The 13,094-nt window shown below is 42.4% G+C and overlaps 1 protein-coding gene across 6 annotated transcripts in view; it reads right to left on the bottom strand.

The window, feature by feature from the left end:
* The window catches only part of LOC306773795 (muscleblind-like protein 2a), a 67,856-nt gene extending 55,942 nt beyond the window's left edge, over positions 1-11,914 (bottom strand). For 4 of the 6 annotated variants that reach the window (XM_079263700.1, XM_079263704.1, XM_079263705.1 and 1 more), the window contains exons 1-2: positions 8,029-8,279; positions 1,807-2,727 (exon numbers count right to left, since the gene is read on the bottom strand). In XM_079263700.1, coding sequence (XP_079119826.1) covers positions 1,807-1,980 — 174 coding nt within the window. In that variant the 5' untranslated portion in view covers positions 1,981-2,727; positions 8,029-8,279. Of the gene's footprint in view, positions 1-1,806; positions 2,728-3,630; positions 3,708-8,028; positions 8,280-11,730 lie in introns of those variants that run through there. The other 2 variants (XM_079263701.1, XM_079263702.1) reach the window with 2 other exon arrangements.
* Between the last annotated feature and the right edge of the window lie 1,180 nt (positions 11,915-13,094).

Raw genomic sequence — 13,094 nt, 5'->3', positions numbered from 1 at the left:
AGCTCACAAACTCTGGCAGCTAAGATAGGATGCCACTCAAGGCGGACTGCAAGCAATAACTTGAGTGGGCCTCACTATGATGAAGTCTTAGCCAAGAAGGCAGCTGGTAGCGACGTAAAAAGCAGTTTGTATTTACAGTGTCAAATAAATAACTGAACATGAGCAGCTTGTAACAGTTTCTGTACGGCACGCTTTGCTGCGTCTTACAGGAACTGACTTCTACGGTTCAATACCGTCCACATTAAGAGTTAAAACTCCAAGCCACTCATCACTATTTCTGGTTTCCTTTGTTGCTTAATGTAAAAGTGCATATGGAAGCCCAACCCTTTTAACCAAAAATCAACATACAGCCACTTTTTTAACATAATTAGTTACTAACAGTCCTTTGTAGAAATAACACACACATCAGTGACCAATTGTTTTCTTGTTTTCATATCAGTCTCTCAAGCTTTGGCTTTCAAAAAAGAGAAACTGGCACTGAAACAAACACACAACAAAAACTATTTACATATTACATATATATTACACTTGCTGATCTTTGATTGATCTTGACTGGAAATTTCTGCCAATTTAATTTAACTTGTGAAAAGTTTGCAATATTACAATATCAAATAATGGAAATCAATTTGTATTACAAAAATGTGACAATCATTTTGTTATGGATCACCTACTGTGGATTTACCATATTTAGCATCTGGATTAGAAACTTTCTGGTCAGGATATAAAAGAAATGGATAACATTGGTAGAATGCCTAAAGGGTAAACTATTGATCACAATTCACTACAGAGTTACACACTCTGTTGACAAGATAAGTGACAGCGCTCAGGGGCATCAGCAATCAACAGAGTCTTAAGGGTAAAAACCGTCTAAATCCAGTCCTTCAGCACTGCATCCCTGTAATGCACTGCTATATATGTAAAATGCTGCTACAGCTTATTGTTACTAAAGACAAAGTCTTCATTTTTTTTGGTGTTCTGCTCCAGTTTCTTTGGCTATTTATCATTGTCACATCTGCTTTTTTGTTTTTTTGTTGTTTTTTTCCCCCCTGACTCAAACGCAGTTTGAAAAATAATAGGTTGCTCTCATATGCAGCATGTGGGGGTTCTTGTGATCTGACCCTGTTATAAAGTTGGAGACTTTAAATGTCTGTTATTAAGATGATTTAAGACATTTTTCCTGTGTAAAGCACAGATAAGATCTGGTAAAGGGTGGGTGTGCAAGTTGTCAAAAATCAGATTTATATCTTGCAACGTACACCTCTTCTTCAGTCTGTTGCAAAACAGGTTCAGACTGTATGTTTGCTGACTGTATGCGCAACACCTGACATGCATCCGAGAATAGAAGCCTTGGAACGACTTAAGGCGATCAGATGTTCGCCTGGAAGTACTGACGATGGACAAGGCATGGTAACATAAGAACTTACCGTATAAACTCTCACACACATATACACACACATCTGTGGTGGCTGTGAACATGACAACGGCCCTCTCTGGCCTTTAGCTTCATAGGTCAGGCTGGTCTGCTAACTGCAGCGCAGCACAGAGACCTGACACACATGCTAATTTGAGCAGATAACCTACACCCACCGACCATTGGGAATCATAAAACTGTAACATTTTACATCAGATGTTATAGTGGCGCTGCAGAGGTATAATTCAGATTTTTATGGATGTTTTACATCCTTCGTCAGTCCTATGATCTTGTGGAAAAGACGTAGAGTTCCATAAGCGAGGCATTCATACCATTAAACTAAAGTTATTTCAATAATCGTCAAGAATTAAATCCACATTTACACAAGTCCTTACCTTTAACGAGTCAAAGCAGGCGATCACCCTCCCATTTTCCACTTGGCAGCTTTTGGGTGGGTGGGCGAATTTGCATTCTTCATCACTGCGTGAACAAGTCCCTCTCTGAAACTGCCGGCACACTTCCAGGGTCAGCCATTTTGTGTCCCGTATCGACGCTATGTTTAGAGCCATGTCAAGAGCAATGGCTGAAGAGCTAGGGAAGAGAGGGGCGGGGGCGCTTGCTTTAAGGAGGAGGCTATCCTCTGAGGTCTTTCAGAACCTTGCAGGAAATGAAATGGCAAATAAAATAAAATAAAACACGCAACAGCTAAAACTGCTGGAACATGGAGCTATAAATAGTCTGCTTCAGGTCAGTGGACGAGGGCCGTCCTTGCAGAACAGAGAAGTCGAGGTAATGGACTGGGAAAGTCTCTGTGACCTGAGCATGGAAATACGCAAACTGCGCTGTTGTGGAGTTTGTCAGTCAAACAGCTTGTTCATCAGTCAATAAGTCTCAGGTGCAGACCCCTGACAATGCAGAGGGGGGCATGCATGGGGACAGTCTGTACTGATCGTACAAACGCCCTCAAAACGTCCTCTTTATGAGTGCGGATGTCTTTGCAGGGATGGAAGTTAGGGAGCAAAATAGATTCTACTTTGAGGGACAATGGCACAGTTTAGGACAACATGAGAGCATAGAGTCTTCAGTACGTACTCTCTTTAAATTTTGGCACCTTGGCCAGCAGTGCAGCAGCGTCGCCTTTTAACTCTAAAGCTTCTTCCAGCGGATCACAGGTAAGGACAAACCAGCAGTCAGGGGAGCTTGCAGCTGAGCTGTGTCCTGTCACGACTCCAGATGGAAAAATCTGGAGCTCTCCAGAAACACTCGCTGATCTTCAAGTAGGGATGTTTTCTCACAAGGCACTTTCTGTCAGTGACCTAAAAAAAAAAGAGAGACGAAGGATAGGAAAAAGAAAGACAAGAAATCAACAATTAGGTTAGCTAAATATTGCAATGAAAAATGTATTTAACATGAATCAAAGGCTTTAATCTTGATGTCCATTGTCTCAAACTTGCTACAAACTCCCTTTGGCCTTTTTATTTTTACTGACCAATAATAAAGGGCTTATTTTATATACCTGATTTACTGTTATCAATTTATTTCTTCCTTTTTTCCCATTTTTTTGTCTGGTTTTTTTTTGTAGATAAATTCAGGCCTTAAGAGGTTAACAGTGTCTGTTTATGCATGACAATCTGAATTTAAAGGGTACATGGCTAATAATCCAGAGAAAATGCAGTTGTGATGTTATACAGAAGCTACTTGAGTCTAAATACCCCCTTCACCGCTGTGTGCTTTTTGCATGGGACGACTACAAGCCCAGTGGCTTTCTAACATGTTGCATGCAAAGCAATGAATGGCAAGTCTTTGTGTAGTGAGACACTAGACATGTACGTGGACTTTGACAACCAAAAAAAAAAAAACGCCCTAGGGTCCAGTCTACCCTGTTGAGTCGTGCACCGAGAAATGGTGCAACCAATAGAAAACCGCGCAGCGCAGCACTATTCTGGGCAGCCATCCAGCCGCCAGAGAGGGACGAGACAGATGCATATGCCAGTGCCAGATGCGATTATGACGCTGCCCACTGTCCTGCAATATTCGCTAGTCTCACACCACCCCAATTAGGTACCGGCTCATTGACAGCAGCCTTCAATTTGCAATCATGTGGAGAATGTTTGCATGCGCTTCCTGCCTTGTCCTGTACAGCCACTGGTTCATGTGTCTGATTGTTGTCTAGAGAGAGATGGGAGACAATTGTTAAAGCAACAATCTGAGGAAATGACCTTTAGCTTGAGAGTATGAAATCCATTACTAAGCTACTGCGCAGGGAGCTCTTTCCTTGGCACATCTGGAAATGCTTTGCTAGTAACTCGGGGCGGGAGAAAGGGCTGAGGACACCAGACTGAGGGAGGAGAAAAAGAAGGGTTGTAAAAACCTACAGCTCTGGTTAAAATATTATCCTTGTTCTATTTTATATAGTTAAACGTAGCTATGGAAAATAGAGAAGACCAGGAGCAAATGCATGACATGGCCTTTAGGAAAACCCCTTAAAGTTTGTGATCTCACTACGACTTGAATATTTCGGCATAAATATAACCTACAACATTAGATAAGAAAACCTGATTAAACAGACAGATTTATCCTGAAGGGTTGCTTCATGACATGGTAATATGTATGGTAATAAATGGCTGCAAAATCTGTGTGTGGAAAAGGTTTGGGCTGCGAGGAAAAAACTTCTGCAAAAACTGCCAAAAACAACACTAGTGCCTGCCTGCAGTTTACTAAAGATCATGCGGTCATGGCAAAAGACTGCTGGAAAAACATTTTGAGACAAAAATATCACGTTTTTTTTGTTTAAAAGAGAAGTTTTGTGCCTGAGAAAGGGGAAATCTGACTCTGGTTCTGCATCACTGCTGGAACAGTTGTGAATTATTCCGGCAAGTACTAAACATCCTAAACATATAAGCTGTTACCAACAAATGGATGGGCTATTCTGATCTTATTTGTTGGTTGTTGTGGTCACACATCCAGGCCAATTTGCCACAGACAACCAGCAGATGAGAGACGCTTCCCTTTGAGATCATCACTAACCTGGTGCCACTCCAAGCCTATAAATTCAAACCATTGTCTTGCTAATCATATTGTCCCACTTTAGTGCTGATCATGTGAAATGAGATCAGAAGCTTCCTCGCCCGATGGTACTGACGCCCAGGCTCCACTCTCTGAGGCAGGATTTAATTTCACATCATCTCCCCTGGGAGGGAGCCAATCGCTGCAGAAGAGACAGTCAGGTAAGAATCATGTCAGATCTGACCTTTAACAATTAATCCCTTCTTATTTTTAGAAGCCATAAGAAGTCTGTGATCAAGCTAACCTACTTTGCCAATGTGTGAAGGGACGATGGCGCCAGTTCTGTTAAGCGACTAGCCTGAAATGATGGAGCAATGCGGCTAAAACGATGGGGGAACTTGGCCATCAGACGCTCCTATATATTACAGGTATATGGAGAAAGCAGCAGCCTGGGTAGGGGCTGGTTAGGGTCAGATGAGCAGCTCAACGTGAGGAACAACGAAGCAAATTTCTCACAAAAGACATTCAAAACAAATGCTAAGGACTGAAGGTGAAAAGGGCCCCTATGTGGGTGGTAGGAAGATAAAAACGTGTAAGAACAAGTACACACATCTGTTCCCACACTGATTACAACTACTGTATGTCTGTGCAGTATACAAAGGAAATGTATCTGCTGCAAAAGCAAATTTCTCAAGCTTCGCTGGTTTATTATGAGATGGATGGCTCATAGCAAAATGAAGATGCTACGGCATGCTGGCTCTTTATCATCTACTCTACAACTGGGCCCGGTTCATTCTTGAAACTCAGCAAAGCTCCTGCTGGAAAGCAAACTGTCATCCTGGGGAGAAAACTACTACCTCTGCCATATAATAACACTGCTCCCCGTGATGTATGAGAAACTCAAACACACAGTGGAAGAAAATTGCTTTTGCAATAATGAATACCTTGAAAAACTGGATGAAGTAAGAGGCGGTGTATGCAGTTTTAATTTAGGTTGATTTGACAATATTAGCGATGCTTTGGCTTGAATAAGCCTAGGTTAGCTTCTGCAGCACCGAAATGCATGACGATATATGAAATGATGTTCAGACCATCAGTGCTTACTGTCATTTAAATGTTTCTGTGATTAAATACAACTATATTGCACAACACTTGGCAAACAATGTGTTTTAAAATTATTTATTCAATTGTTTTGGCCATAAAATGTGTTATCCTGATAGTTTCGCCTGCTCTGTAACAACTAAACAAAACCACATTTTAAAAAACACCCAAGAAGCCAAATCCTGCATGTTACATAATGGGACTTTGTCCACTCGGTTTTGTTTAAAAGTGGACAGACAGGGTGACCTGATGAAGTAGGATAGAGATGTGAAGAAAAGCACCACAGTACTAGACTTCATGGATTACTGACGCTTACAAAGACCAGCTGGCAGGGGCATTATCTTGGTCAGTCTGCTTAATTGAATGAGAGTCAGCGGGACTGGGGTGTCTCGAGTGAAAGTCATTGGCTTGACCTCTGAATAACCACATATGTAACCCATTAGTCTGGTATCTGTGCACTCTGGCTGCGCAGCGCAGTTTATCTTAGCTGCTTGTATTTGCTCAGCAGGGACGATAAGCTACCTGGTTTCTATCAGCCATATGCTTGTGACAACGTTTACGGTGGCATCAGCCAGGTATTTCGAACAGAATGAGGTAAAAATACGGCCGACTATGAGACACAAGCACCTGGACAGGGTCCCTGAGTGGCTGAATTTCCATTTATTACCATTTTATGCTGGCAAACTACGGTGGTACAGTCATTTGCATGGCCAAGAGGAACAAGTGGTCAATGTTTTTACACGGCTGTGGAGAGAGAGGCCTCACTGTAGAGGGGAAAAAGGAAAATGTTGAGTTTCCAGTAGGTAATGGAAAATGAGCAAACCTTACAGTTAAATCCTTATCAAATATAGCTAACATAGCTTCCTGAACGACATCACCAGCTTGATCGCTTCATAAATTTTCCTTTGTGCCTTGCAGAGAGGATCAGAACCTGTAGCCTAATTCGTATCTAATACTATGGAAGCTGTGATGCTTATGAAATTGTCTTTGGCATAAGCTACAGATCCTTATGTTCAATATTATCAAGTACCATTAGCGATAAGGATGGGTGAGTGAGCTCAGCAGAGACTATACCAGGACTAAGCTACTGTTGGGAGGCAGCACAAGAAGCATTTCACAGAGTCAGCAGGTAGGTGTGCCCCATATCATAATAGCCTTAGCTAAACCCCACTGACCCGAATAGCCCAGCTGATGATATGAGACTGGGCTTTCCTCTCCTCATGAGAGGAGACACAGTGTTGCAACATTAATTTTTAGCATATTTGATTTATATAAAATAGGAAAATTCATTTGTTTTCTGTTTACTTCTTGATTAGCCATAGAGACTTAGGCAACTCACCACCTATTATAGGGCCAATGTTTGCCAAAGATGAGCATGACTGTGATAATATGATAAGTGTCAAATGAATATAACTCCATTGCATCCTATTTTGGCTGTTGTGACATGCTGAACTGATGCAAATGCAACTGAAATCCAAAAACTAGACAACTTATATCCTATCAAATAATTGGGGAGAAAAATGGAAGCTGAATGACGCAGCAAACTCCCAAACAATAAGACAACTTATTTCAGGCCCAGAACATCTGTTTCATCTAGTCTTTTAATAGCAGCCGGTATAATTTACCTGAGAGCCATTTAAAAAGTTACAGGATTTCAGGTTAAAGTCCTGAGCATGGGCCGTGTGCTTGTCTGTGATTCAGCCCATTTTGCTCTCAACAGGAAGGGCTGGACTGATGTTCCATTTTAGAAAACACCCACTTCCTTTTGATCTAAAGCCAGACGTATGACACCACTCTGGCCTTTTCCATGCAGGCAACGATGTCCACTGCTTGACTGCACCAGGCCCAGAGTGGAACGCCAAGCTAAATCTAGACAGACAGAGGAAGGCGAGGGACATGTCAACTACACCCCATCTGACTCAAAAGGTTAATTACGATGAGAGCCTTATTAGAACCACGAAGTTCCAGTTCGTTCAGGCCGTCAGCTATTTGTGTCCACATACAAATGCCAGAACATCAGATCCCGCTCTGGACAAACAACTTTTGCTTGTAGCTAGCCCTCTGCACCAGAGTTGTGAGGAAAAACTCTGTACAAAGGCACACAAGGAGAGATGCCACATGACACTGCAGGCTTTTCACAATACAATGAAAAATATGTAGCTCATGTGGCAAAAAAAAAAAAAAAAAGCAGCTCGGGAACAGTCAACTGCTGCGTTAAAGCCTTTCCCACAGCAGTGGAAAGAGAAAGTCCATTACAGGACGGCAAATGGGACTGAAGAAAGTTACTTCAATGGGCTCCGGTGCATTTATCCACCTCTACAGATTCACTCCATATTTTTCTCTTCTTGTTTTCTGCCTCACACTCTTTCTCTCATACAGATAAAACATTCCCTTAAGTCCCTCCCCAACCAGACTGGTATGCAGCACACTGCAGCAAAACTCCAAAAAAAAAAAAAAAATCTATAAAAAAAGGAAGAAAAAAACACGGCAAAACGACAGTTCTTTCCCACCTCGTATCACTGGGTCCAGGAGCTATGCTGTGCCTCTATCTTGTCCCAAACACAGGAGGCAACCGGTGCTTCTGTGCCACTGAGCTACAGTGCGGCTCTCCCTTCAGCCTCAGCGAGTGGAGTTAATGACCATGTGAAATGTTGTCATTCCTCGCGAGCTGCCGAGTGCTGCAGCCAGAGGTCCTTGCCTAGACAGGGATTTTCTCTCAATGTCTCTCTCCCTCAGCCACAGAGCAAGCGAGCGAGGCAGGCAGGCAGGAAGCAGAAGAGTGTCTACTCAAACTATTTGGCTGAAACACTTCCAGTCATGCACACACCCCTAAAGCCAACCCCTTCCTGCCCACCAGCCCATGGCAAAGACCTGCCCCTTAACAGCTCCAGCCAATGAAGAAGCAGCTACTTTGAATCCCAGCTTTCCGTGTCTCTCCATTGGAAGAGAGTAGACGACTGATGGGGCAAATACTGCGCTTACAGTAACAGCCCCTGAATACTGATCTTTAAAGGTATTTCCCCACTTTCCTGCCCTGCTCCACTCGCTATCACATTAGTAATCTGAATGCATTCTGCTCCCAGTGAACACGATTATGTCGAATTTCTAATCAAGAGGAGGTATACTGAGAAAATAGTGGGAAGCAGTAATAAAAGTGTTGCAGCAGCTGCAGATTGAAGATCAGCAGTGTCCTTGTCTATGTTCTGTCATCATTTAACACCATCCCCCCAGGAAACAGGAGCACTACACATCCTCCCCCCCTCCTGGTTCTCCTCTACATCCCTCTCAGCATCCGTCCTCTAAACTCATCCACCCACCAGCCAGACACTCCTCTCCTTCACCTCTCTTAAGCACCTTTCTCTTGTCCTCTCCGTCATCCCTCGCTTGTGTGTATTCTACGTGTCCGTGAGCTCTCTAGACTGGAACACTACACAGTGATGGACATTTTTTTTTTCACTGCCACTGCATCAGAATTTGATTGGGGGGGGGGGGGGGGGGGGGGTGTAATAAAAGCTGGGGGTTGGGAGGTCTCGGTCAGTCCTCCTCTTTCGTCGCTCGTCCTCTCCCCTCCACCTGGCTGATGACATGCCGGTTGGCATCACATGAGCCGTGAAACAGGAGCGTCACAGAACTGATGAGTCAGAGATCCAGCTTCATGACTTTTCGATCCAGATTCAATAGAACAGCTGTACTGTCCGTCTGTCTGTCCCTCTCTCTCTCTCTCTCTCTCTCTCTCTCTGTCCGTCTGTCTCTGCATCACACAAAGGTTGTGAATGACGCGGCAGCCTGGGTGTTTCGTTGACATCAATGAGGATAAACACGCTTTGCAGTTTGATGGTAAACAAACGTATTTACCGTCTAAATATGCTTAGATGGCTATACATCGTCGAATACCGCACTTAGTAAGCGTCCGCTAAACAATCTCTCGCGCGTGGGACAGTGTCCAACTGGGCAAGTAACAGTGACGTCATTTTAAGCATCAGGGCACGAGTGGCGAAATAACAAGCACTCTGCGATTGCATGAGGCATGAAGAGGGAGGCGGGGAATATCAGCTTTTGTCGAAAGCTAAGGTGTCACCTTACAGCAACAGAAAAAGTGGTCTCACAGCTTCACCATATCATGTGCACGGATATGAGATTGAATTGGAAGAAATACTGTGAAAACAGCATAAAAATCAAGCTTATAAAGCTGTCATTTGGCTGTAATTAACTTCTCAATGCCCGTGTTGAAGAAAGAAACTTTATAACAATCCTCTTGTGCTAATTTTCCCTGGAAAACCTCTTATATCCGACCTTTTAAATAGATTTGTCCGACAGGAAAACAAACATAAGCTTGGCAAACAAACAAGCCAAGCTACTTCTTACCCACATGGTATCACTCCCCTCTTATTATCCCTGTCCTTTTTGACCCCGAGCGGCTAGATTTAGGATCCTGTGGCCCAAAGCGGCTTCATAATCAAACATAAACTACAAATACTGAGACAATGGCTAAGTAAAGCAAATAATGATGGTATTAAACGCTTTGAAAAATCTACATAACATGAACGACCAGGTGCCGGATAGTTCCACATGACAGGGTAGGGAAAAAAGGAGAAAAAAAAACAAACAACAGGGCTCAGAAATAGGGCACTGAAGACAGATCAATGAAACGGCAGCTGTCTTTTTCTATTATTAGCTGTAATCAAATATCAAGCACCAAAAGAGTTGTGCTTCCTTCAGCTTGAAGCCAATTCTAGTCTGTCATCCGTAAGTCAGCCACATAATGGAGCTTAAATAATTTCTCAGTGGATGCACAGGTAAATACCGCCTTGAGCTTTAGTTGGAAGAGTTAGATATCATGCTAATTTAATTATATCTGACAAAAATCCTACATTTCTGGTGAAACAAATCCTCATTTTCTAACAAAGACAGGACCCTTGTTTGTGTTGTGGCCGTGATAGCTTCAATAAATACTATATTTCATGCTTAAGCACAGTTTACCTGGCATTTGTCATGGTGATAGTCCTTTAGAAATAAGGCCTGCTTCTTGTTTCATTTCACTTTCATTGATTTAATTCTGTTTAGAGCAGTATTTGCATTTGAGAATAATTATTGCACATGACCCAAGCATAAAGCCAAATAAAAACTTATTAACCTATCACAAGAGCAAGCAGTAGCAGATTAAAAGGTCTCTCTTTCTGTTTCTTATTAAAGCTGCTTGATTGATTGATTGAAAAAGTTTATTTGAAGATAATGAAATCTAAAAACAAAAACATAGAAATAAATAATGACAAAGCGTTCAAAAGGAGTGGGTAGAAGCATAATCTTATATGTAATCCCACCCCAGTGATGAGCAATACAATATCAATAACAACAATATTAACCCATAGCAATACAACAGTAGCAACCCTGTATACTAGTAATACCTATATAAAAATACACTGCTTTGTTTTTTCCCCCCATTATGATAACTCATTTGTTCATTAACATCTTTATTGAATGTTTTAAACAACTATTTGTTCCTTGAAAAGGACCATTTTTGCCAAAGGTTTAGGGCAAAAATGGTTGATTGATAAATGAAATTCTGTATTAGGGATTAAATATCAAACCTATCCTACATTTTTTCATGTCATAAGCAAGGCCAGATTATTTAATGGGCATTATGGGCACACGCCCAGGGTCCCACGCCCACTTGGAGCCCATGTGGAGGGCATGAAACAAAATGTACATAAAAGCCAGATAGTTTCACCACAGTGTCTAGTGTCTTGCTATTGGTAGCATTGGCTGAGAGATGTTAGAAATGTTGATTCACAGTGTATCATTCACAAATTTCAAAATGTTGTGGTGGGGAGAGGGGCCCCCTGGAACACCCTGGGCCCAGGGGGCCTCTGCACTTTTAATCCGGCCCTGGTCACAAGTCACCTATTTGCATGCTTCATGTCCCAGATACCACAACTGAAAAGGATGTAGAGCTACATGGATAACACAGCATCCATCCTGCTCGAATCAAACAGCTCCCACTTCTTCCCATTAGCTGTCTGGACACAGACTGGAGCTGGCGTAGCAAACCAGCCAATCCCAATTTACGTTTCAAGACACTGAAGACGTGTTACTGGGAGCGTTTTCAGACATCCCTGCTCTCATTGGAGTTGTTGCATTTATAATAACGCCATTACAAGCGTGAACAAAAGGGATGCTAATGTTACCTGCTAAGCTAAGTACCTGCAGCTTACCTGATGACGAACCTGTCACATCCAGCTGCACTTCAGCCGCCTCCAACGCGTCTCCACAGCGCTGTCTGATTCGGGAAAGGACCCACAACCCGACACAGCACGGCGGACACGATCACGCTTTTCACTATTTTCCCCTTCAGCACCAAACTTTTTCACTCGCTAAATAGGTTTTGCTGGAGCGCCATATGTCGCTACACGCTAGCTCGCTAACTACTTTTAAGGCTAGGGTAGGAAGCAACAAGCGATTTTGACAGTTCGAGGGAAAGTTGACTGTGTTCCTCTGGCGGGGGGATTATTACTGTGGTCTGAAGATTAATAGCGCATTAACCACAACATTTGAATCCAGTTATAATTGTATGTAATAGGAAAAGTATAAATAGTTATATTTTAATTAGATTTGCTGTTGGGTTTAACGTGGGAATCCAATTTTATGCTATTTACAACATCGTTCCTTCCTACAGTTAATGTGGTACAGTCCGGAGACCAGAGAAGGGTACGGATGGCGTGTATTTATGTGTGCTAAAATAAATAAATAAATAAATAAATAAATAATAATTATTAGAAAAAAAATATATGCGTTTGCTTCTGTGCATGCTTTTCCTTTTTTCTTTTTCTTTGTTTTTTCAAGGGGGGCACGACTGTTACCTAGGAAACAACAGTGAATCTCCCAAGGGGGAAAAGATGTGGCCAGCGATTAATGAACCAGTGACATCTGATTAAACATGTTGCAATATTCCTTTCAGACACTTAATTTGGAGTTTCTTTCACATCTCTGACATGTTATTTTTCATGTCAGTAAGAGAAATCCAGTGAAGAAAATAAAAAAAAAACTTAATATAGTGGCACTGTTGCAAGAGGGATTTTTTATGTCTTTAACGTTGCACACAAAAATGAGCATCAGACTGATACATTTATTTATTATAATTTCCAAGTGTGCCTAAATTAATCTCACAAGAGCATCAAGAGAAAAAGCTTTCAATTAGCCATGGACTCCAAATCAGTCCATCATCACCAGTTGATGCTTTGCAGAGAAGCATGCACATCCCTGTCATTTTGCAGCCTAATGGAATACAGGTGGCTGGGCTTTAGCAGCGTGTGACACACAGAGACCCGTTGTCAGCAAGGAGCGCGACGAGTCAACAAGGAGCAAGTCACAAATATCCCCGGAATGAGCAGAGAGGCACAAATTTAGCCCTACTGACTGCTGCCCACGCCATGTGCTGCCTATTGAGTGCAAGAACAATGAACATAGCCATGGCAGACTGCTCTGTCAGGGCCAAGGCCTGCTTCAGTGGAATGCTGTTGGGAATAAAGGCATCATAGTTTGCTAGGATGCAAACCTACGGCATCATTTAAATTAAAGG

Source organism: Telmatherina bonti, assembly GCF_933228915.1.
Source record: "Telmatherina bonti genome assembly, chromosome: 24".
In the NCBI taxonomy this organism is placed as follows: Eukaryota; Metazoa; Chordata; class Actinopteri; order Atheriniformes; family Telmatherinidae; genus Telmatherina; species Telmatherina bonti.
Note: the sequence above shows the minus strand (reverse complement) of the source record. Positions and strands in the feature narration are given on the sequence as shown.